The sequence below is a fragment of the Saccopteryx bilineata genome, chromosome 11 (assembly GCF_036850765.1).
Source record: "Saccopteryx bilineata isolate mSacBil1 chromosome 11, mSacBil1_pri_phased_curated, whole genome shotgun sequence".
Taxonomy (NCBI): Eukaryota; Metazoa; Chordata; class Mammalia; order Chiroptera; family Emballonuridae; genus Saccopteryx; species Saccopteryx bilineata.
In genome coordinates, this window is record NC_089500.1 from 13,667,295 (window position 1) to 13,690,967 (window position 23,673).

The window sequence follows — 23,673 nt, forward strand, 5'->3', positions numbered from 1 at the left end:
TCTGCTTCTCCACCCCTCCCCCTCTCCGTCCTCTCTGTCTCTCTCTTCCCCTCCCACAACCAAGGCTCCATTGGAGCAAAGTTGGCCCAGGCACTGAAGATGGCTCCATGGCCTCCGCCTCAGGTGCTAGAATGGCTCCGGTTACAATGGAGCAATGCCCCAGATGGGCAGAGCATCGTCCCCTGGTGGGCATGCCAGGTGGATCCTGGTCAGGTGCATGCAGGAGTCTGTCTGTCTGCCTCCCTGCTTCTAACTTCAGAAAAATACAAGAAGAAGAAGAAATAATGATACGTGAAACCTACTTCATTTATGTATTGACTGAAAAGAAAATTTCAAATTGTAAATTCTGGGTGACAAATATATTAAAGGAAAGATTAAGGAAGCATTCCTTTTCCAAAACATCTAACAACTTACACCGGGTGCAACTGCACATCGCCAAATTATTTTAACAGTAGCCAGTAACCTTATTAGAGCTTCTTCCCATCCATCTGCTCTTTGCGATGGTATGGAGAGTAAACCTACTTGAAAAGCAGAAAATGAAAACCTATTTTTAAAGGCTTCTGCTTAGGTTTGTAACTTCTTCTGGGTTAACTCTAATATTTCAAAACAAGAATTTTAGCAGCTATAATTTGCTTTACTATTTTGAAACACTTAAATGGATGGAAATCTTTCTGAAGTCATATCAATGGATACTACCACCAGCAACTGGAACATACTCTTTTGAACTACAACTTCTCCCAACTTTATGCATTATAGTTCTTAACCACTTTCGTCAGATAAAAGGTACAAAGCGATGTAACTTGGAGGGGTGGACGTCTATGTCTTTATTGCTAACCCCTTTTTGTGATTCACCAATGTGTGTGTACGGTCCAGTGCAGAGGTTAGAGAATCAGGAGAAAGGGGAACCCCAGCACTGTCTGTGTTCACTGAAACCTTTGCAACATGGATACGAATCTGTTAGCAGAAATACAGTGTGTCCGTAAAGTCATGGTGCACTTTTGACCGGTCACAGGAAAGCAACAAAAGATGATAGAAATGTGAAATCTGCACCAAATAAAAGGAAAACCCTCCCAGTTTCTGTAGGATGATGTGGCAGCATGTGCGCATGCGCAGATGATGATGTAACACCGTGTATACAGCGGAGCAGCCCACGGCCATGCCAGTCGAGATGTGGACAGTACAGAGGAAAGTTCAGTATGTTCTGTGGCTCGCTAAATTCGAATCTGTGACCAAAGTGCAACATGACTATCGGCACGTTTATAATGAAGCACCACGACATTAATCACTTAAAACAGAGAATCACAGACGTTATTCACTCTGTTACACCAGACGTCCTTACCCCGTGTGTGGCAAGAACTTCACTATTGTTTGGATGTGTGTAGGGCAACAAATGGAGCCCACATCAAACTGCACTGAATAGGTATGAAACTGGGAGAGTTTTCCTTTTATTTGGTGCAGATTTCACATTTCTGTCGTCTTTTGTTGCTTTCCTGTGACCGGTCAAAAGTGCACCATGACTTTACTGACACACTGTATATAACAAGATCCAAAGACAGTGAAGAGACAGACTACATGAGAAAATCATATTAATACTAGAAAAATCTGTTGTTTTCTTGAGTTAATTTTTTTCTTGGTTCATAAACTTAATACTTTTATGTGGCTCAATCTGCCCATCTTTTCTTCATTTATTTCTTTTTTTCCTTCTAAGGTTAGGAATGTATCATATACTTCACAGATCTGATTTATTTTAATGCTTCTTATTCTATGGTGTGAAACATTTTATATGAAATTATATAAATAGTTTATATTTAGAAAGATTTAGATAAATCTTGAACTTACTTTAATGCTTGCTTTAGGTTTTAGACCCACCCAATACTATGAATTTTATTTAAAGACTGTATTCAGCCTGACTTGCAGTGGCGCAGTGGATACCTGGAACACTGAGGTCACTGGTTTGAAACCCTGGGCTTGCCTGGTCAAAGTACATATGGGAGTTGATGCTTCCTGCTCCTCCCCCATTCTGTCTCTGTCTCTCTCTCCTTCCTCTCTAAAATGAACAAATTAAAAATAAAATAATACATAAAGACTGTATTCACATAAAAGTAAACATGGGTAATTTGAATGGTGGAAATGTGGATTATTTTCCTTATCTGATTTGTTGTTAAATGCAAATGTGAATGTACTATATATGATTAATATAACATTTCCCATATCATAATGTAGAGTAAGGATTTTCTGACATACTGTCATTTTAAATAGAAAGACATGCAAAGAAGCGTTTAGGTAATTCATTTCTTTCGTTCTTCCTCAGGATAAATTCTCCACTGCATATATAAAGAGCTAACAGAGTCAACCCTGATAAAGCAAGCTTATTCATTTGAGTTTGAGTTATGGCCCTCCAGCACAATAATAGTGGACAGATATCCATTTAATTTCTGCTACCACCATTCAATAAAAGGAATTTTCTTGGTGTTCCTTTGTCCCTGGTCTCATGTGGTCAGGTGCTCACAGATCAGCTCAGTGGAAGGCAGGTAAGGAAGAAATTCAGGAATTAAGTTACCTCTCGGTTTAATGGAAAAGCTTGGAGTTCTTCATGCCACTAACCACACCCAAAAGTTCTTCAAAAACATTTCACATTAAAAAGCAATTTGTTGACTCTCTTCCCCTCCTGCAGCCAGCCGAGGCTCCATTGGAGCAAAGATGGCCCGGGCACTGGGGATGGCTCCTTGGCCTCTGCCCCAGGCGCTAGAGTGGCTCTGGTCGCAACAGAGCGACGCCCCGGAGGAGCAGAGCGTCGCCCCCTGGTGGGCGTGCCGGGTGGATCCCGGTTGGGCGCATGCGGGAGTCTGTCTGTCTCTCCCCGTTTCCAGCTTCAGAAAAATACAATACAATACAATAAAATAAAATAAAAAGCAATTTGTTGAAACTTGCTAATCACAATCAAGGAAATTCTGGGCAAAAATAGCAACCACATCACTGGCAGCCACCACTACCTTCAGATTTTCAAACGAGGCCCCTCCCACTGACCTACTGAGACAAACCCTGGTCATCTTTCCAGATGCGGTTCCAACCTCCCCCTCCATGACCTCACTCCTGTCCATCATGACCCACAGTGCCCTATCCCACGTGTAAGCAATCTGTCACCCATAGTGTGTGCTGGGTATCAGCACTTCCACAGTGCCTGCTAGTGTGAATTAATGCTTCTACTGGTATGCCTCATCTTAGCCATCTTGTCTACTGAAATGAAATTCTAGAGATGAGACTTCCCAACTTCTGATGTTTCTAACATCAAGAAGTATAGTGCTTCATGTGCAGTATTATTCAAAAATCACTATTTCACATCCATGAGATACAACAAATATTCACTGTAATTGCAAATACAAGCTTTCAGCCTGACTGGTGGTGGTGCAGTGAATAGAGCATTGACCTGGGATGTGGAGGTCCCAGGTTCAAAGCCCTAAAGTCACTGGCTTGAGGGTGGGCATGCCAGCTTGAGCTAAGGATCATCGACATGATCCCGAGGTCACTGGCTTGAGCTCAAAGGTCTCTGGCTTAAGCAAGGAGTCACTGGCTTGGCTTGAAGTCCCGGTCAAGGCACATATGAAAAGCAATCAGTGAACAACTAAAGTGACACAACTACAAGTTGATGCTTCTCATCTCTCTGACTTCTGTCTCTCTCTCTCTCTAAAAAATAAAAAGAATGTTCTCAGATTCCACATCTTTAAATGGAAAGGGAAAGGCCTACATAACTTCAACTGAAACTCACAAATCCATGCATTTATAAATATAAAATTTTAAATGACTTCTGCACCCGTTAGCTGGAGAAGAATGCCAGATTGCAAAATACAGGGGCATCTCTTGCTAATGTCATTCCAGCTGAGGGTACAGGCAGGCCTGTAGGTACCCTATGCTTGTATAAAACTTTTCATTGCTTTGTCCTTTGCTGTGCCCCCTGGGCACCCTACTCATATATGTTAATGGATAGAACACAGCATTGGGATTTTTTTTTTTGAAAGCATGGTTTCTACAACAATAAGAGGTTAAATCAACTTACACATTAAAATCGATGTGAAGATGTTTAACCTCTATTACAATTTAGTATCTTGTTTTTTTTTCAAGTGGAAGACACGATCAGTAAATACACAAGGAACAGACACTAAACCGATGTTTCCCAACGTGGGGCCCACGCCCCACAGGGGGGCAATTCGATAGTTAAGGGGGGCAATTTGAAAATGGACTCGACACGACTTTAATCCTTTTGCCCCAGGTCATTTAAATGCAATGCTAGTTATCGGTGCCAAATTTAACAAAAAATGCAATTCTTAAATAATTGCGGTAAATAATTATTAAGTATAATTTTGTTTGACGAGACCAAAATATCAACTGGGTGATTGGCGTCATCAAGTAAACTTTGTCCTGGGTTCACCTTGGAGCGTGCTGTCTGCCGCGGGGAACCCCGGACGTTTTAAAAACTCGATAAACAATGCAGTTATTCTCACCTAATTGGCCCATGCAACTTCTGTAGTGTTTCACATCATCCAGTTGGTGTTAATTTGAAATAAGTGTCAGTCAAAACTGTTGTAAAAGCTCATTGATTTAATAAATATACATATATATCGTATAGATATAATTGGTAAGTATTTGATTTTATTTTTATCAATATTAAACTCTTTATTAAGTACTTCTTGCATCGGGGCTAGAAAGCACTAATATTTTATAAATATTATTGGGGCTATAATAGTGCATGCACGACAATTTTAATTTTAGAAGCATAACTTTCCAGAAAATTTTGTCAAGTGGAAAAAATATAGATACCTTTTGATTTGCAGTGGTAGTGTAGTAAATGTGTTATATACATTTAAATAAATATGAATTTTTAGTATACGTTTACTCTATGTCACATTGAATATATTTTAACACACATTTTAATATTAGTTTTTAATTGATCTTATTTTTATTTCTTATAGCCCATAGTAAAATGAGTGGTGCAAGCAAGAAAAAAACTCGTCAATATTTGGAGGAATATTTAAAATTTGGGTTCATACCCGCTGTTCACAATGAGCAGATTCCTTTTTGTCTTTTATGCCAGCAATGCTTGACCAACGAATCAATGAAACGAGGTCGTCTTGAGGCGCATTTGAAGGCGAAACATAGGGCTCATATTAATTCAGATTTGAGTTACTTTAAAACTTTAAAGAAAAATTTTGAAAAAAGAACATTAAAGTCTCTATTTACTGCTCATACTTCAACTAATAATCGCATTCTTGAGGCTAGTTATCAAATTTAATTATTCATCGCTAAAACTAGAGAAAATCACACTATAGGAAGGAATTTAATAAAACCGTCAATATTAGCATTTCTTAAAACGGTTCTTGAAAAAGATGACAAAGATGTAAAAGCTATGTCACTCAGTGACAATACTGTTAGCAGAAGAATAGACGAAATGAGTGAGGATATTGAAAAACAACTTATTGAAAAGCTGAAAACAAGAAAATTCTCCTTGCAAATGGATGAATCAACTTTGAGAAAAAGTGAGGCAGTATTGATAACTTACATAAGATATATTGATAAAGGACATTTTGCTGAAGAAATGTTGTTCTGTAAAAGATTAGAAAGCACCACTACCTCCAAAGATATATATAATAAGCTAAAAAACTACTTAGATGTCAATGATGTACCAATGAAAAATATAACAACTTGTGCTGCAGATGGTGCTCCCAATATGATGGGCAAGAAAAATGGCTGCTTAAAATTGATGAAAGATGCAAATCCAGAAATGATTCTTGTGCATTGTGTTATTCATAGGGAAAACTTGGTAGCTAAAAACATCTCGCCTCTTCTGAATGAAGTATTACATACAGTAATAAAGTGTGTTAATGCTATTAAAGCTAGTGCCAAACGTGAGTGTCTTTTCAAGCTATTTTGTGAAGAACAAAATGAAGACCATGTGAGACTTTTACTTTATACTGAAGTAAGATGGCTATCTAAAGGAAACTGTTTGAGAAGATTTATGGAACTGTTTGATACTCTTAGTGATTTTTTAAGTGACAACCCTGAAATGAAGTATCTGTTAACAATAGATGGTAAAGCATTTGTGAGTTATTTAGCCGATATCTTTGAAAAACTAAATATATTAAATAAGCAACTTCAAGGAACAAATAAAACTCTTGTCGATGCAAAAGCAAAGATATTTGGTTTCATTACCAATATTGAGTTATGTCAGAAACATATTAACAACAAAAACTTTAAACAGTTTCATTGGCTCCAAAAATGTGAAGTAACTGATACCGCTTTACTTGTTATTGTCAATCATTTGAATATTCTATCGGCTGATTTAAAAGAAAGATTTTCTGATTTAAAACAAATTGATTTCCCAACATGGATGATGCAGCCAATGTTAGTGGATTTGTCTGATATATCAAATATGCAGTATCAAGAAGAACTCGCAGAATTGCAAAATGATGAGTCAGTTAAAGCTTTATTTAATATCAAAGGAGCGATGGCATGGCTTTGTGAGGAAACAGAAATCAAATACCCAAATTCAACCAAATGTGCAAGAAAACTATTGCTACTGTTTCCATCTTCATTTTTAGCTGAATGTGGATTTAGTGCTGTAAATGATTTACTGGTAAAAAAAAGAAATCGGCTGGATATAACACAACGTGGAGACTTGAGACTAAAGCTAACCAAACTGGAACCTAATATAAAATCTCTGTGCAGCAAGCATCAAGCGCAAGGATCACACTAAATTAAAATAATAAATAATATAGAAAAATCTGTATTAAAATTATTTGGAATTTAAATTTCTGTTTTTCATTATATGTTTTGAAATTTTACTTACTGTGTTTTGTTAACAATTTCATAGTGATTTCTTCCTAGAACCTATCATTTATGTTTCTTAAGTGAACAAATCAATTTTTTAATGTTAAAAATTATGTATGTTACATGGGGGGGCATAAAAATTTTAGAAAGGTTAAGGTGGGGCATGGCACAAAAAAGGTTGGGAAATACTGCACTAAGCTGAAGGCATTTTCACTCATGAGAAAGAGAATACAAAAGAGCCCCAGGGTCAAGTTGCTGGCAGGCAGTGCTCCCCCAGGCTAACTCCTTGGGAAAGTTCAAGAGAGCTGCTAGTTTTGAACTCCTGGCCTGCAAAGTTTCCTGCAGTGATAAGGTGCTGAGGTTTTTGGTTGGAAGCTTAATCACACACTTCAGTATATTTCTGCTTCATCTCAACTTTTCTATTCAATTCAATTTTAAAAATCTGGATCAAAGCAATTTTTCCCTGCTCCTTCAAGTGTTAATTACCTAGTCATTTGTTTTAAAATATGGGGTGGGGGAGATTCTAAAGAAGAATGGTTTACTATGAGGCTAGAAAATGTCTCTAAGAAGATGGAAGAGTCACGATAGAAGTGAGTTATTAGATATACACTGTAACTCTACCCAATTATTTGAATCATCAAATATTTAAAAAGCCTAGTTAGGTCCTACCTAGCCCATCCCAGCCCCCCAGTCCCCAGGAAGAGGTAGGCAACATAATGAAAGATGATATGTTCAAAGCAGGTCCCTCAAAGTCATTATATAGAGGAAGTAAAAGTCTCTCAACTCACCCTGATTTCAAAAAAATTAAACCACAATAGAAGGCTGTGTAAATTCCAAGGACCTGTGAAAGGGAGATTTCCTAGAGGAAATTCTAATCTCTTCCTCCCTAGAGGAATTTCCTCACTTTCTGCTTACCCAGTAGTATATGGCATAATACTTAACACCAAAATAAACACAGAATCATTTCAGAAGAATAGGCAGTCCGGGCAGGCCCTGAAAGGAACTGATGATACAAAGTATTTAAACACTAAGTATAGCAACAACTGTCCAACTAGAATAAAAAGGGCTCTTTCCACCTCAAGTTGCGATCCTTTCTCATTTCGTGACCTTTCCCTTTACACCAAAACGGTCCATGGTTCTACAATGCCCAGGGTATAATAAGCAAGCTTCTTGAAATTCAATCTACTCCATCCTCTGTCCTGAAAGCTCAACTTCCTGTTAAAATGTGGTCATGCCTAGAGACCACCAAAGTGTCACTTTAGGACTGCATAAACCCGGCACGACATCAAAGGTTTCCTTTGCAGCCCACTCATGGTCAGGCCACCTTGTTTCACTCACTTATTATTATTATTATTACTTTATATTCCTCTGTATCCCGCATTGCTCAAGTAAACCATAACAGAATAACAAACAAGTGATTTAAAAAGGAAATTCTAGCCCTGGCCGGAGAGCTCAGTTGGTTAGAGTGTAACTCTGAAGCACAGAGGTTGCTGGTTAGATTCCCAATCAGGGCACATACAGAAGCAGACCAATGTTCCTGTCTCTCTCTCTCTGTCTGTCTGTCTGTCTCTCTCTCTCTCTCCCTCCCTAAAATCAATCAATAAAATAAAATGTTAAAAAAATGAAAATAAAAAACTAAAAAGGAAACTCCATTGAGGTTATTCATTACACATCCCTGATGCTTAATGATTCAAGATTATCTAAAAGTCTTTCAGTAATCTCCATTTGCCCAGAAAAATCACAGACCTCTTGCAACACATTATTTTTAGCTAAAATTTTCAATACTCTATCCCTTTAGGCCTTTTAAATCTTTAAGTTGGAGCTGGGTATGCACAGGAGGTAGACTACCTCATCGGTCTCTCTACTGTGGGATATGGAATGTTAAGCTATCAGGTGTGAATCCAGGGACCTGCATGGTCGCAAGCAGGACACTAAACCTCTGAACCATCACCAGACAGCTCGGGATTGGTTTCCCAAGCCGCTTTTGGCATTTACAGTCAAAACTTAGATATTGTGGTATTCACGCCTTAGATCAACAGTTTCAACACCACCGTGAACGCCCTCATTACTACAAATGCCTTGGAAGTACTATTAAAAGGTTTTAGAAGGTCACTGTATTTAGGGTAGTAATCTATCTCAGCAGTAATAAAATGCAGTTAATTACTTGTAGTTTAAAAATCTGCTTGCTTATTTCAAGTTGCACAAATAGACTATCATTTAGACTAGTTTCCATTAGCTTCAAACTATGAACTCTATAAAGAAACCCAACATTTATTAAATTTTAAGGTAATTTTGACATGGAGTAAATTTCTTCTGGTATTGTGAACTTTCACATAGAGATAACAATTTTCTTATTAACATATGCTATAAATTATAGATTTATTTCAATGCCCAGGAACTCTGCCTCCCGGCATAGCAAGCGAAGCAGCTGCAGCATTATGAAAATTCTCTAAAATGCAGAAACTAATAAGGCCTCTTTCCAAATACAGCCCTCACTTGTAAATCATGCTGTGGAAATTTTGTACAGGTAACATTAGATTGCTGAAACCTCAGCCTATAAAAAGTAAAAGTAAACTTAACTCCTGGAAACATTATAGCAAAATTAAGTGGTGAAATTGTAACATGTGGGAAATACCAGAGGAAGTAAATGTTTCAGAATGTTAAAATTCTAGGTTGCAGGTTCCATCCCTGGTCAGGGTACATTGGGGAAGCGACCAATGAATGCACAACTAAGTAGAACAGCAAATGAATGTTTCTCTTCCCCCCTTTCCCCTTTCCTTTCTTTCTAAAAATCAATCAATTAAAAATACCTCAGTTAGCAAATACAAGTAAAAGTCCTTTTCTACTGTGCTTGAGCTCACACATGAATTCGGGTTTCTCGGGGACTGCACCGTCACAGAGCCGTGCTGGGGATCTGTGGTGCCAGTTACCCGATGGGCAAGTACTCAGGACCGAGTAGATGACAGCAGAAGGACCTCACAGCTAGCTAGTCAAGTAAACATTTGCAGGTTGCCCTGTGTCTAACGCCACACTGATTAAAAATTGATTGCTCATAGTTAACCTCATTATCTTCCTCAGAGAAAGATTTGTACATTATAGATTTTTGGTTAAGAAGGGAGAAACCACCATGAAAACCCATCAGGTACATCCTCATACACAGCCTCGTTTAAAACTCACCGTAAACCTGTGAGCTAGACATTTTTATCTCCATTTTTCGCTGATCAGGGAGTTACACTCAGGATGCGTCCCCCAACTGCCTGGCTCTGTGGACCTCCAAAGATGTCCCCTTCTCTCCATAAGGCTAGTGCTGCAAGGCACCGGCGAAATTACCATCTCCAAAATTCTCAGCAAAAATGTCACATCACAGGAAGCATGAAACTGCTTTTCTGGCTATGCAGGCTTTTTAACTGTGCAAAGATACACACAGTTTTATAATTCCCACTATACATACACAAAGTGTTATGATAGTAGAGTAGCCATCACAACGAATGATGATATCACATACTTTCATTTGAAACAGTAAAGGAGCGCTAGTTTAGACGGTTGTCGGGAAGGCGAGTGAGAGGATGCTTCTGCAAGGGGTTAGCTGTATAGATGACACGAGATACATGGAGGCACTTTCAAATTCTGAAGTGCTATTAGAAACAGGAGCTCTCCCTGCAAGTCCTGTCTGTATATGAAAACACATGTCAGTGTCAACCCAGTGCACTATCTACACTTTTGAAGATATCACTGAAAACAGTTGAAATTTTGCTACATGATAGTGGAACATTCTCAGAGAGAACCACACTAAGAGAAATTACTACTGAACTCAAGGAGAAGAGAAACTTGACAGAATTCAGGCAGAAACCGAGTCAATAAAAGGAATACTAGTTCTTTTTCTTACCCATGACAATGTGGTTTTGTTTTTCAAAAAAGGGTGTTTTAGACATATATTCATAGAATTATTGGGGAGGGGGTAAAAACGTCAAAAATTTTCTGTATGGTAACGTCACCCTTTTCTAAAAGAGAGTCCATCTAAAATTCCTCCCAAAGAAAACAGGTTTGGATATGCCTTTGTGTTCAGTAAAATGAATTTTTAATCACAAAGGCTACTATACTAATTCTGCGAAGTGTATGTCCACTGAGGAGGCACACGGGCAAGTCCAGAGAACCTGGCGAGGAGTGATGAAGGAACCCTCCCTTCCCTAGAGCATATGTAGTAGTATTAGAAAGTGTCTCTTTGCCCCCCATGCACCCCCCCATTTACCTTAGGAGACAATCTGTGAAACTGTCCAAGTACCTAGTGCAGTGTTATCTGTACAGTGGGCCTTAAACACTTAACGACATGAAGAGATTAAACCAGGCTCCGGAAGCTCGTAAATGCAGAGCCTAGCAGTTACTCTGCATGCAACCGTGTTGAAAGGGGCGTAAATGTTGGTAAACAGTGATCCAACTACCTTGGAATAACTCTAACGCAGTTAAGAGGCTCGTAACCAGACCAAATACCTCAAAGATGACTTTAAGAAAACAACTAAATGACTATTAATAATGCCACAAATTGAAAAGTTCGCTGACCTCTTAAATATTGTAACTGATGACTGTGAGAACCAGTTCTCCTTTAAGGAGGGTATCAGGCCGGGTGGGAACTCTGTTAGCACGGGGTGGGGTGGGTGCTCCCATGTATTTTTTTCTTCGGAATCTAGCTGGTTAACATTTTTTGGAGTCACGTGCACTTCGGATTTATTTACGACAGGATGTTTGGGAGGCACAGAAAAGTACTCAACAAGTTAACCTGGTAATAGGTCTAAGGTAGAAATTACGAAATATGAGCACTTTCGACAAAGGAATCCTGAGTGATTTTCCCAAATAAAATTTTTGACAGCATTCAAAAAACCAGACTGCAATAGAGTGTAGTTAATTTTTCATGTAAACTCGGAATGAAACGCTCCTCTGACCGAAGCAGCAGATATTTGAAACATCAAAAAAGCTTTGGTGGCAGCCAGACTGTAGACGCCCAAGTGACTGTTTTCCCTCAAGATATAATAAGGCCGTGGCAGCAGCTGCCCGCACTTGACACCCTGCCCACATGAAACACATACAAAGTGCTGAATGGAACAGGCAGTTTCATTATGTGACAAGGTTTGGTTGTGCTGCCTCTTAAAGAAAAAAAAACTTTTTGCTTAAAAGCAAACCAGCTTCCTACCAACCATTTACAAATTTACTGTATGGGTACAAAAATACACCTACGAAAATGAAAACTGTGTGGTAGAAGGAACTTAATCTCCAAAAGAGAGATCTTTAGTGTAGATCTTAAATTTCCAAAAGTAAAGAAGTTTATTTTCCATGGTAATTAATAGTCCTTGTAAGCAAGTTACAATAGCCCTTGTAAAGTAAGGTACACACCATTTTTAGTATATTCTGTTTATTTCCTAATTACATTAGACACTTCAAGACAAATGAGACTCTAATTAAATAAATTCACTTGTCCTCGATATCTAACTGCAAAGTTAATTTAAGAGTTTGGTGATGCAGATGAATAGTTGTCAAAACTTTAGGAAATACATTTTGTCAGTTTTCCTGTGCCAAAGTGGTCCGTGTTCAGATGCCCAGCAAAGCCTACAGTAGTCATAATTGTGCTTTCTTGGGGTGAAGGTTAACAGCTATAAAAATATCAAAATGATATTGACATCTGAACCACTGTATAAAAATGGTACTGGTTCAGTCCAAGACAAAGCACTTCAACATTTCCTAATAAAAGGGTTGGGGATAATAAAAGAAAAGGGCCATGGAAGGGATAAAAAGAACAGTTATATAACACCAAGAAAGATACCATATTTGCATTTAGTATCTGATAACCCCTTCAGAGTGGTGAAAACCAATGGTAGGGCAGTGATAAAGTTTACTGGAATGGCCCAAAATACTTCTCAATATAAAGCAATAAAAGATGATACTATTCTACAGTCATACACCACCATCCACTTTGAAAAGTCATAATTCACAATGAAAACCCACACCAAAAGAGTCCCCCAGACATTTTATAATCACTATCCTCAAACCAGTAATTATATGAAAGTCAAGGGCAAAAAGTGCCAATTCAAAATAGAGTGTGTTCTTCAAAAAAAAAAAAAAAAAAAAAGGCAATCAATGGCTAATGATTACTAGTAAAAGAAAGCTAACAGATGACACTTCTCACCCCACTATAAACTACAAAAGCTGCAGAGTCATCATCTGAGCCGTGGGGTCAGCAGCTGTCTTTCTGTACTCCATTTCACTGAAGGGGAACAAGTAAGAACACAGGAGCAATAAAAGCCAAAATCGGTTCTAGGGCATCTGTTTCCACAGCTGGAGACAGGGCAATCACTCGTCTATATACAGCATCCCAGCTTAGACACTCAAGTGGGCAGTGTTCAGTTGCAGGCCATGCAATCTGACCATTAACCAGTCCCCAGTCAGTTTCACCTAGCATAGGTCCATCAGCCATACTGTCCCACTCTTGTTCAGTATTAATGGGACAAAAAACCAAACCAAAACAAAACAAAAACAAAAGACTACGTGATATAACAAGAACCAACCCTCTACAGGAAAAAGGCCATTAGGAAGAATTGGTCACACTTTACATTTACTTATTAAGAGACTAGTCTCAAGTATTTGGCAATATTCTCTGGCCTGCATTAGAACTATTTTTAAAGGAAAGGATTTGGGCAGCTTTTAAATGCATTTCCAACATCGAGTTGGGGCACTGGCAGGTTTAAAGTAATACAATTTTTAATGCTTTTATTCAGAAGGGGAAGGGGGGAAGGAAAGAGGTGTTTGAATATTCAAAACAGACAGAGCTGTTTGACTTTGGGGAACCTACAGAAATTTTCTGAAATGCTAACTAGCCTCATGAACCTCCAACAAACACCGAAGCACAAATCACGCTCCCACAACTCAACCAAATGTTAAGTTACTCTGGCCGGAAGCTAGGAAACTCCCAGAAGGGAGTAGGATGATATTTATTTTAATTACTCTGCAAAACAAGATTTTGGGGCTTGTATCAGATCTGTCTGGCAGTCCACATGGAAATGCAAGCTAACTTACCGGTGCTCCGGCCACGGTGGACCCAGGGCTGGTGGCGTTGCTGTCCTCGGGATTCTGGTGAGAGTCCTCCGGCCCCCGAGTCACAAGAATTCTAAAATGCTGCTGGCCCGCATTTTGATCTTGCCTGATCTTAAATGTGCAGCCCTGACCCTGTGACGTCCTTTCCACGGAATTCATCCTGTGGATTTCGGGAGCCACCCTGCGGCCCCGCGGCGGCGTCTCCGGGTGTCCTAGGTGGCCTCGCTCTTCTGTGGGGCTGCTGCGCTCCCCTCGGGGCTGCGTGGGGTACGAAGTGCTCCTCTCCAGCCGGATACGAGGGTACCGCACCAACCTGTCCCCCTTCGTGCCCGTGAACCCAAAGTTGAAGTCACCACTCAAACCCAGTGCGCCCTGTGGCGGCTGCTGCAGCTGGAAGACAAAGCACCGCTTCCCAGAACTCCCAGAAGCATCAGGGACGTGCTGCAGGGACCAGCGCCTGGGCTCCAGAGCCGAGGGGCCGCCCGGGCCGTCGGCCCCGAAGGGCATCAGCCTCACCTGGCGCACGTCGGCGCTGGAGGCTCGGTGCTGGATGCGCAGTCCGCCACCCTCAGGTCCCTGGGTGGCCACAGGCTCGGCCTCTTCACAGCCATCCGCAGCGACGGGGCCCCGCACTCGGCGGCCGCACGTGCCATTGACTTGAGGTTCTGGACACCTGGTGGCCCTGGGTGGGGAGCTCTCCGGGGTGTGGGACTTGGGGGGCTCCGGGCAGCAGCCCAGAGACACCGAGCCCGCATCGCCGTCCAGGCCCTCAGGAGGCCCGCACGCATCTGGGGCCCCGTCAGCCGCCTTGCGCTGCAGCGAGATCTGTACGGAGGAGCTGCGGGTGGGCCGCGCGTCCGTGGGGCTCAGCAACTGCGGGATGAACATGGACGTGCTGCGCTTGAGCGCGCCCACCGCCTCCGGCAGCCCGCCGCCGTCCCCTGCCGCGCGGTGGGCACAGGGGTGCGGGCCGCTCCGCCGAGGCAGCGTGTGGAATGCCATGAAAAAGTCGTCTTCTCTCTCCTGGTCGAGGATCTCCGACTCGGGGGCTGTGTTGCTGCGACCGGAGCCAAAATGAAACCGAAGCCGATGGGCCATGGTGCCCAGGGGGGCAGGCAGGGAGAGGGCGAGCTGAGACAACACGCCCGGCACTGCCAGGAGTCAAAAACCCAGGACACAAACTCCAAGAAAAAGCGTCCCATCTGCCAAACCGTTAGCACTGCGGCACCAAGAGCGACAGATAGCAGAAATAACCCAAGTGGCGAGCGGCATTCCAGGCATGATTGGATAAGAGCAAAAAGCTCTCATCCGCACTGTGACAGAGGGTAGGGTGGCCAGCACCACATGACCGCTGTCTCCCCCTCCAATGCCAGCTTGTGGACTTAGTGGAGTTTTCCCCCCTCTCGCTCATTTTTTTTTTAAACAGCAAGAGCCTGAAACAGCACCTTCCCAGCTGCTGCTTTTTTCCGTCAGACAGGAGTGGCCCCAGCAGGGAGCTCTCCCAGCTGACTACGGCAGCAAACACAGCCCGAGCCATGCTGCTATAAATCTGTCCACATCACACTCACAGGACAGTTCTTTCTGAGCGAGCGGAGTGGGACACAGGGACTCTCTAACCAAGGCGAGCCCTGGCAGGGCCATGCAGCATACCCGGTGTTTCCCAACCTCCCCGCAGGACCGAATGACAAGTAAAAACACCTCGGATCGAGGAAAACCCTCTCACAAGCCTCGGGAGTTATGTTTCTGTTATTTATGATTTTGCCACACTACCCGGATGGAATGCACACTAATAAAACATACTATAAATACGGTTACACACCCCACGGAATTAGAGTCCCTTTAATGCTAAATAATTAGACCATGATCTATAAGTCACAAAATAGCTAAGGAGCAGGGCCACAACTTACAGCACTGCTAGTTAGTGGTTGGCCTCTGGCGACTACACTTTTCATTAAAAGGTGTGTGTGTGTGTGTGTGTGTGTGTGTGTGTGTGTTGATCTCACACAAAGTAACTGCCAAAGAGGGAAGGACCAGAGAAAAGGGACCCAGCTGGAGAAAACATTTTCTCCTGTAGGCCAGATAAGAGGAAAAAACAATACATCCCCCAGCAAAAAAAAAAAAAAAAAAAAGGAAAATTAAAGAAGTATGTCCATGTGCTTTCTGTTGTAAGTTAACTTAAATACCATACAGAAGAAAGCTGCCCAGAGCTGACTGTTTTCCATGAGAAGTCAGCAATATTAGCACAGTGGGGATACAAACAGGGAATCTTGCTATTTTTGCAAAGGACCAAAAAGGAGCTAAGAATTAAAAGTAAAGGGTCACATTCAAAAAACTGTCATCGGTTTTTCAGTTAACTTGGATATATTCTGTGTGTCTCAAACTGATGACTTTCTGTGATCCAGAAACACTGGTTACTTAACAAAAAAGTTTATTTAGGAGGGAGTAAAAAATAGGAGGGGGGCGAATACCAAGCTGCAAAGAGTGACAAAAAGTTTATTTTAAAATCCACAAAGCATGACTTTGTCAACAACTCTGGAGCCAAGGGTGTGGAGGATTAACCCTGTGTTTACACACAGCCAAACCTGTTTTCTAAAGGCATGTGTGCTAAATGCTAAAAATGATGTCTACGGGAGAAATGGAAGCGAGTTTGTTTAATGCTAAGACTGCCAAGTACTGCCACAGTCACGTATTGTCTTAGCTGGATTAATGGTCAAAAGAGAAAAACACCAGCAGCGGCAGTCCGCTGCATAGTAACAATGCTGGAGACAGCCTGGGGCAGAGCTAAGCACTGATAACAGAAGACAGTTTTCAGATGAAGTTTGTGTTCTCGCAGTATTTCTTCAGCTTGGCACTCAAAGACCTTTTTGGTTTGGAAGTATAGTTCCGTACCCACAGCAAGGTCATCTCAACAACAGTCATTGTGTTAGATAATGGAAGAAAAACAACTTTTTTTTTTTTTACAGTAAATTTCTCATCATAGAAGAAAATTTAAGTAATAAATTAAAACACATCGGACAAGGGGTAGTGTCCCCTTAAATCTTATCCTGCCTTCACTTTGAAGAAGTGTTATTGTACTCCATAAATGAGAGAATAAGGATTAGTCTGAGGCTGCGTCCGTGACTTCAGGGACTTAGTGTCACTCTGCTGAACACTGTCTAATTCCCAGTCTGTGCTGGGTGAGGCAGGGGGTGTTTAGAACAGCACCCTCAGCTGTATCTCCCATTCAGTTTAACAAGAAAATAACTTCAGACACACAGCAACACTGATTTAGTTGGGTAGTACAACTAAATATTACCCAAGGTAAAAAAAAAAAAAAAAAAAAAAAGGTTGAGTTCTATGCACCACCACTGAGAACCCAAATATACTTTTAATAAAAAAGATACCTGGGGGGTAGGCCAGAACCTGTTGGCTTTCTAATTTGGAGAAGAACGCTAAGCAGAGGAGATTAAACACACTCCCAAGTTCTCTAGCCAGGGTGAGAAGCCTGGTTATTCATCACCAATGGCCTGAGACTCAGAGAACAGCAGTTTCCACCAGGGCACTGCCACTGACTGCCGTGTCTAAATTACTTAAGAGTTCCAGACCTCACTTCCCTCAGCGGCAAGGGCAGGGAGTTAAGTGAGCTGTATTATAAGGCTCCTCCAGATCAAACAGTCTATTAACCTCAAGCTATTTAAAAACATGAAGTTGAATTCTGCAACAAGAACAGTTCATAAGAACATTCATTCTAACCCAAAAATATATGCAAGTTTCAGGGAAAGTGAATGAGTGACAACTGACCACACTGAGTTCTATTACCACTTCTGAGAGCACCGTAAAAGCTGGCACAAAACATCAAGTTCATTTCCATAGTTGCATAGTTGGAACACTTGACTCATGGGTAACTTGATGTTTACATTCTAGTTAGGTAATGGGCAAAATGCTTTAAGCCAGATTTGCTTCTGAAATTCCATTTCTAAAACAAAAGCTTAGTTTTATCACATAAATAGATAGAGAATCTCTCTATTTAAAATGTTAGTTTGTAGTAGCCTTATGCCTCAGACCTATCTTTGGTTGAAGGTATTTTCTACTAATTTCCCTGGAGAAAATTGTACTTCCAAAATACAGCTTAATTTTACTTGCTAATATAGATTCACTTTGTACTACTTACTGTTAATTGGATTTCTGTCTTTCCAGAGAGAACCACCATAGATTCACAATAGAATAGGTAACAGTACTGATAGTCTTGCTTACATTTAAAATTCCTGAAAGGTTTGCTTACATGAGTGATGTCCTCTTTCTCAGACTGGCCTACCATTCTGAGTTCCCAACAGAAGAACATAAGCATGTATAGCCATCAGTGTGACTTTCACTAGTATTAACTGTGATACGAACATGCATATACACAAACAAAATTTCTGTGTTAGTCATACAAAAATATTTATTAAAATCATGAGCTAGTAATGGAACAAGAAGAAAGTCTTTGCCAGGGGAGGAGGTGGATCATGTACTGTCAGAAATACAACGGAAACAGAGTTTTCAAAGATGGTGCTCTAAAAATTAAGTTTTTAATAAAATGAAGTAAAAATAAAAATTGGGACCCACTTACCAATCTGTTTTCATCAAATACTTCAAACAGGAGTCTGTGATTAGATGGGTTCACCTATAGGGACATAAATAGTATTTCAGAAACAGGCAGAAATAACTCAAAGAATGAAATAAGAACTAAAGAACAGAATGCTTTATAATATACCAGCTTCAATTGTGTAATCTGAGCACCTAACTTCTTCTGGATATCCTGTCTCTACTAAATCAAGTTTTCTATTATTGATTTCTGCATTGTTCTGTGCCTAATACTGAGGTATAGTAAAAGAAAATGCTTTTAGCTGCTTTTCTAATGTTAGAAAGGAAAATTCTAAAGAGTTTTAAAGAGTTTTGCAATTTCCTCTACAAAAGGTATGCTCACACCTTTAAACCAGAGACTTTCAGCCTTTTTCATTTCACGGCACACATAAACTTATTACCAAAATTTTGCAGCACACCGAACAATATAATCTTTTGCCAATATCACACAAAAAAATAGGTATAATTTTGATTCTTTCACACTGGATGGCTCCTGTTGTATGGTTGGCTGTGTCATTTTTCCATTTGACAGTCTAAGGGAAAAGAGGTCAGTGCTCCTGACTAAAATAGTCAGGTATTGCATGTTTTAAAAATTCTTGTGGCACACCAGTTGAAAAACACTGGTTTAGACCAAGGCTACATCTTCATAAGGTCTGTACCTGAGGCTAACCCTTAGGCCTAATAATAATAGTAATAGTAATAGCAATAATAAAATACAATAATTAAAATAATGAAAAAAAAATAGCAAAAGCTGCCATTTATTACATTGTGCTTATTTTTCAGGAACTATCTTCTTATTAAATCTCCAAAACATACGATCTCATTTAATCCTGGTGGGAACCCTACGATGTGTAACTGTGACCTCAATCTTATCGGTGAAGAGACGAGACCATGAGGGTGAAGTAACTTGCCTAAGAGGCCATGGCTAGTATGCAGGGACAACCAGAACCCCAACCAGGTCTGGCCTGCTTGCCTCCACAGCCCACGCTTTGAACCATTAGAGAGACAAAGAAAATGTGTCAGAGCCCTGGCCGGTAGGCTCAGCGGTAGAGCGTCGGCCTGGCGTGCTGGGGACCCGGGTTCGATTCCCGGCCAGGGCACATAGGAGAAGCGCCCATTTGCTTCTCCACTCCCCCCCCCCCCCGCTCCCCTCCTTCCTCTCTGTCTCTCTCTTCCCCTCCCGCAGCCAAGGCTCCATTGGAGCAAAAGATGGCCCGGGTGCTGGGGATGGCTCCTTGGCCTCTGCCCCAGGCGCTACAGTGGCTCTGGTCGCGGCAGAGCGACGTCCTGGAGGGGCAGAGCATCGCCCTCTGGTGGGCAGAGCGTCGCCCCTGGTGGGCGTGCCTGGTGGATCCCAGTCGGGCGCATGCGGGAGTCTGTCTGACTGTCTCTCCCCGTTTCCAGCTTCAGAAAAAAAAAAAAAAAAAAAAAAAGAAAATGTGTCCCCTTCTAGCAACCGTGTGATCAATGTCAGAGCCAGCAGGCTTTCAATGTCTTTTTGCTTCTTTCTATCTCTTTAGTAAAACCTCCCCAGAATGGCAGGAATCATCATTCAAACTCAAGTGTCATTTTGTGAATACCAACCCCCTGTGAGACACGGTGGGAGGTGTTCTCATTGATACTGTCACCATGTAAATCCTGGGAACGGCCCCTTCCAGTGAGGACTTCACTCTCCTATGTGAGCAATAAGGAACCTGCAGGGGATGTGAATCCTCAGGTGGCTTTTCCAGGGTCAAAAAAGCTGCAGGTGGCAGAGCCCAGGATGGGACCCTGGTCCACTGTAAGTCTCGCTGCTTCGTGAATGAAGTAACAGTTGACATACAGCTTGTGCTTCCTGTCCCTCTGCCGCCCTCTGCGAGTGATGGAGCAAGCAGACCGATGGAGGGCTTAGAGTCTAAGCCAGGCATGGCCAACATATGGCTGCGGCCCATGATTAAATTTTTAATATTCTCCACTACTTTAAAATCTCAGCTACTCAGAAGCAGAAGCGTCTTTGATTATTGGAAATCGAGATATTTAAGAAGATAGTGATATGCGGAAAAAAATTCCACGTGTGACTAGAGTTAACTTCCAATAATTGGTCGAATGGATTCACGATACTTCTTTATTTTTTAAAAAAAATTCCGTTAAAGATTTACAACTTTTGTACTCATCTGTACTTGATATGAACTGTTTGACGTTTAGCGGCGATGTGAAACCCACATTCTTTTAGGCGGAGTTTGCCAGTGCGCACCCAAGGTCAAACAATTCGTTATTTTTGTGGTCAAGTGTGCTGAATCAAGTGGCATTGTAGTATAGACAATAGCTGCAGTTGATAACTGAAAATGTGTCCAGGCTGTTTGTAAAACGAAATAATTGTTTTATTTGCGATATAACCCCTTCAAGCTCATTCTATTAATTATTGTTTAATTGATTGCAATACAGTTTGGATATTTATATGGTATGTAATTATATTTTTATTTAAAAATATTTTTATTAAAATAATATCATATATTAAAGATGTTTTACACTCACATTTATTCATAAATTACATAATAAAATTTTGTTTACTTAAACAAATCATTTTTGTATTTAACAATTTTTAATTTTAATATTTCATCTGGCCCATAAAAAAAGTTTTCTTTCTAATCTGGCCCAGGGGCAAAAACTGTTGGCCATAGCTGGTCTAAGCTCTGTGAAGGACTGACCTGCTGACCAACACATGCACAGGCTGTGGTGAGAGCCAGTACACACTAGGCATGCAATAATGGTTTGTGGCATTAAAAAGCCTTTTTGTAAAAAGTAAAAAAAACTGAGTTTACATAATGTGCACAGCCATGATCAGTTGAAAAAAAAAGTGTTGGATGTATTAAAATTGACATCAATGTGGCCGAGGTGTTAAACTGAAAGGGGTGTAAGTCATCTGGAGTTTTACGAGTAGAAAGCTCCATTTGAGAGTTAACTAAGGGCCAACAACACCACCCTGCCCCCACCGGCTTCTCAGTCCTTCACAAGGTAATGTACATACAACTGGTAGAGACTATGCATAGGATCTCACCAAGGATGAAAATATCAATGTCATACTTCAGCTCTGACAATAGAAAGCATGTAGGTATGATCTAAGTTTGGGACACATGAAATACTACTGTGATTCAAAGAAGGAATCAGGACCAATTATAATGAGTCTGATGAAAATACTGTTCTTTGGGAATCTGTACTAATCAAAAGTTCTCATCTGGAACACCTATGAAGGTACAGTAGTTCTTAATATTACAGCTATAAAGAAAATGAAAGTACTAATTTTGAAGAGAATAAACACCCTTTTCTTTCCACTATATAGCTGAGCAGCTTAATATTTCCAAAATTTCAATACAAAAACCCCAGCAACTGCCACAAAAACTCACTAAATAATCATCTCTGTTAATTTACAGAATTCAGTCATTTCTACATATAGGTAGGTCTTCTAGCTATTAAATATAAGATGTTGAGGAAACTTTACCTAATTTGGTGATATTTAAACTCCAAAAGCAGTTTTATACTACACACATATACTCACACTAAATATCTGAATCACAAAATTTTCCATCCTAACTGGAATATGATTGGTAATATCTAGGCTTCTTTTTAAATCAGGTTGCCTCTATTGTTTTATTCTACCTCTAAAATAACTCATAACCCATATCTCATAGAGGTAATTAAGCTACTGTTTTAATGATATTTCACCTCGTTTCTTTTTTAAAGAAAATTCTGAATAGAAAAGCTAAAATATGATATTTGGATACCTTCCTTTTCCTAAAACATTCCCAAATAAAACAAGTCCAGATTTTGTTACCACTCGGCAGTCTTTGAAAATTTGGAACATGTTAGGAGGCTACCGAACTGCTTCTCACATTAAAAGGAATTTCAAAATAAAATTTTAACAGCTTTTGGACGATATGAATCATTAGGATAATATATCAATCTAGTTATCAACAACAATTATTACAAAAAACAATGAAAAACTTACTCTAAAATAAAATTCTTCATTCCATTTTGGGTTCAGCGTCTGGAAGAGAAATTATCTTGTAAAATCTTTTACAGTCTTTGAAACTTTAACAGTTTCTAGTATGGTGTAATCCACATATTTGCTTAACCATTTCTTTTTAATTAAAAAAAATCTAAGAGATTCTTAAAATGATTTAAAAAAAAAAGGAAGCATTTAGTCTATTATTTGGGACTATTTTGTAAACCAAACTAGATGGGGAAGGGATGTATTTATGAAACAGATGATTCATAGATAAGAAACCATAAATTACAAGCTATGAGCCAGAAAAAATAACATTGGGGACCTACAAAGAGCCATCATCATTGAGCTAAGAAGATATCTTTTAAGAAATTAACATTAATATGATTATCCTATCAAGAAGGAAATAAACTTTGTTCACTTCCTCCAACCTGCATGCCACAAATCTGATTTGGAAAGAAGGGAAGCAGGTGGTGGGAGGGTAGATGTGGTCACTATTTATATAACTACTCAAATCTGACGTACACTTTATAAGAACAATATTGATGATCAGATTATATAACAGGAAAATATCTGCCAGTTAAAAACCAAAAGTAAATTATTTCCCCCCCAAATAACCAGGTTTAAAAATATTCCTTTCCCTATCCTTCAGTTCATCTCCCTGTCGATCGATCCATCCATCCACCCATCCATCCGTCTGCCTGTCGTCCAGCTCCGTATAAAGATATGCTGCACAAGAACACGGAAAGGATACTCTGTCTCAGCACAGGCAATATGGACTGTCAAACATCTTCGAAACGAAGATGAAACAGATACTATGAAATATATATATATATATATATATATATCTGTATATGCTTGTGCATTTCAGAATTGCATAACACGTGTCAAAAATTATATGTAAAAATTTGAGACTGAAAATCACAGCCTCACCAATGGCCATAGATATTTTGTAGTCAGAATATTCGCTTTTAATCTATTTCCTTTAACATACTAGTATAGGAGGAAGCAAAAAATAATAATAATTAACAAAATACACCATAAAAAGTGAAAACCACAGAATTTGTTCAACACTGAACTGGCATTTTAAATGCATCAGCACTTTCCCACCCACAACTCAACAGTGAACCCGACCCTAAATAATGGGTTTTCATACTTGAAGCCATGAATGGAGTGGGGGAGGGGAA

At 40.2% G+C, this 23,673-nt stretch overlaps 1 protein-coding gene across 8 annotated transcripts in view; it reads right to left on the reverse strand.

Annotated features, from left to right (window-relative positions):
* NEDD4L (NEDD4 like E3 ubiquitin protein ligase) overlaps positions 1-23,673 on the reverse strand; it is a 339,262-nt gene that overhangs the window by 129,166 nt on the left and 186,423 nt on the right. For 5 of the 8 annotated variants that reach the window (XM_066247368.1, XM_066247372.1, XM_066247370.1 and 2 more), the window contains 2 exons: positions 22,490-22,528; positions 18,491-18,544 (listed from right to left, as the gene is read on the reverse strand). In XM_066247368.1, the coding sequence (XP_066103465.1) occupies positions 18,491-18,544; positions 22,490-22,528 (93 nt within the window). Of the gene's footprint in view, positions 1-13,884; positions 14,362-18,490; positions 18,545-22,489; positions 22,529-23,673 lie in introns of those variants that run through there. The other 3 variants (XM_066247366.1, XM_066247365.1, XM_066247367.1) reach the window with 2 other exon arrangements.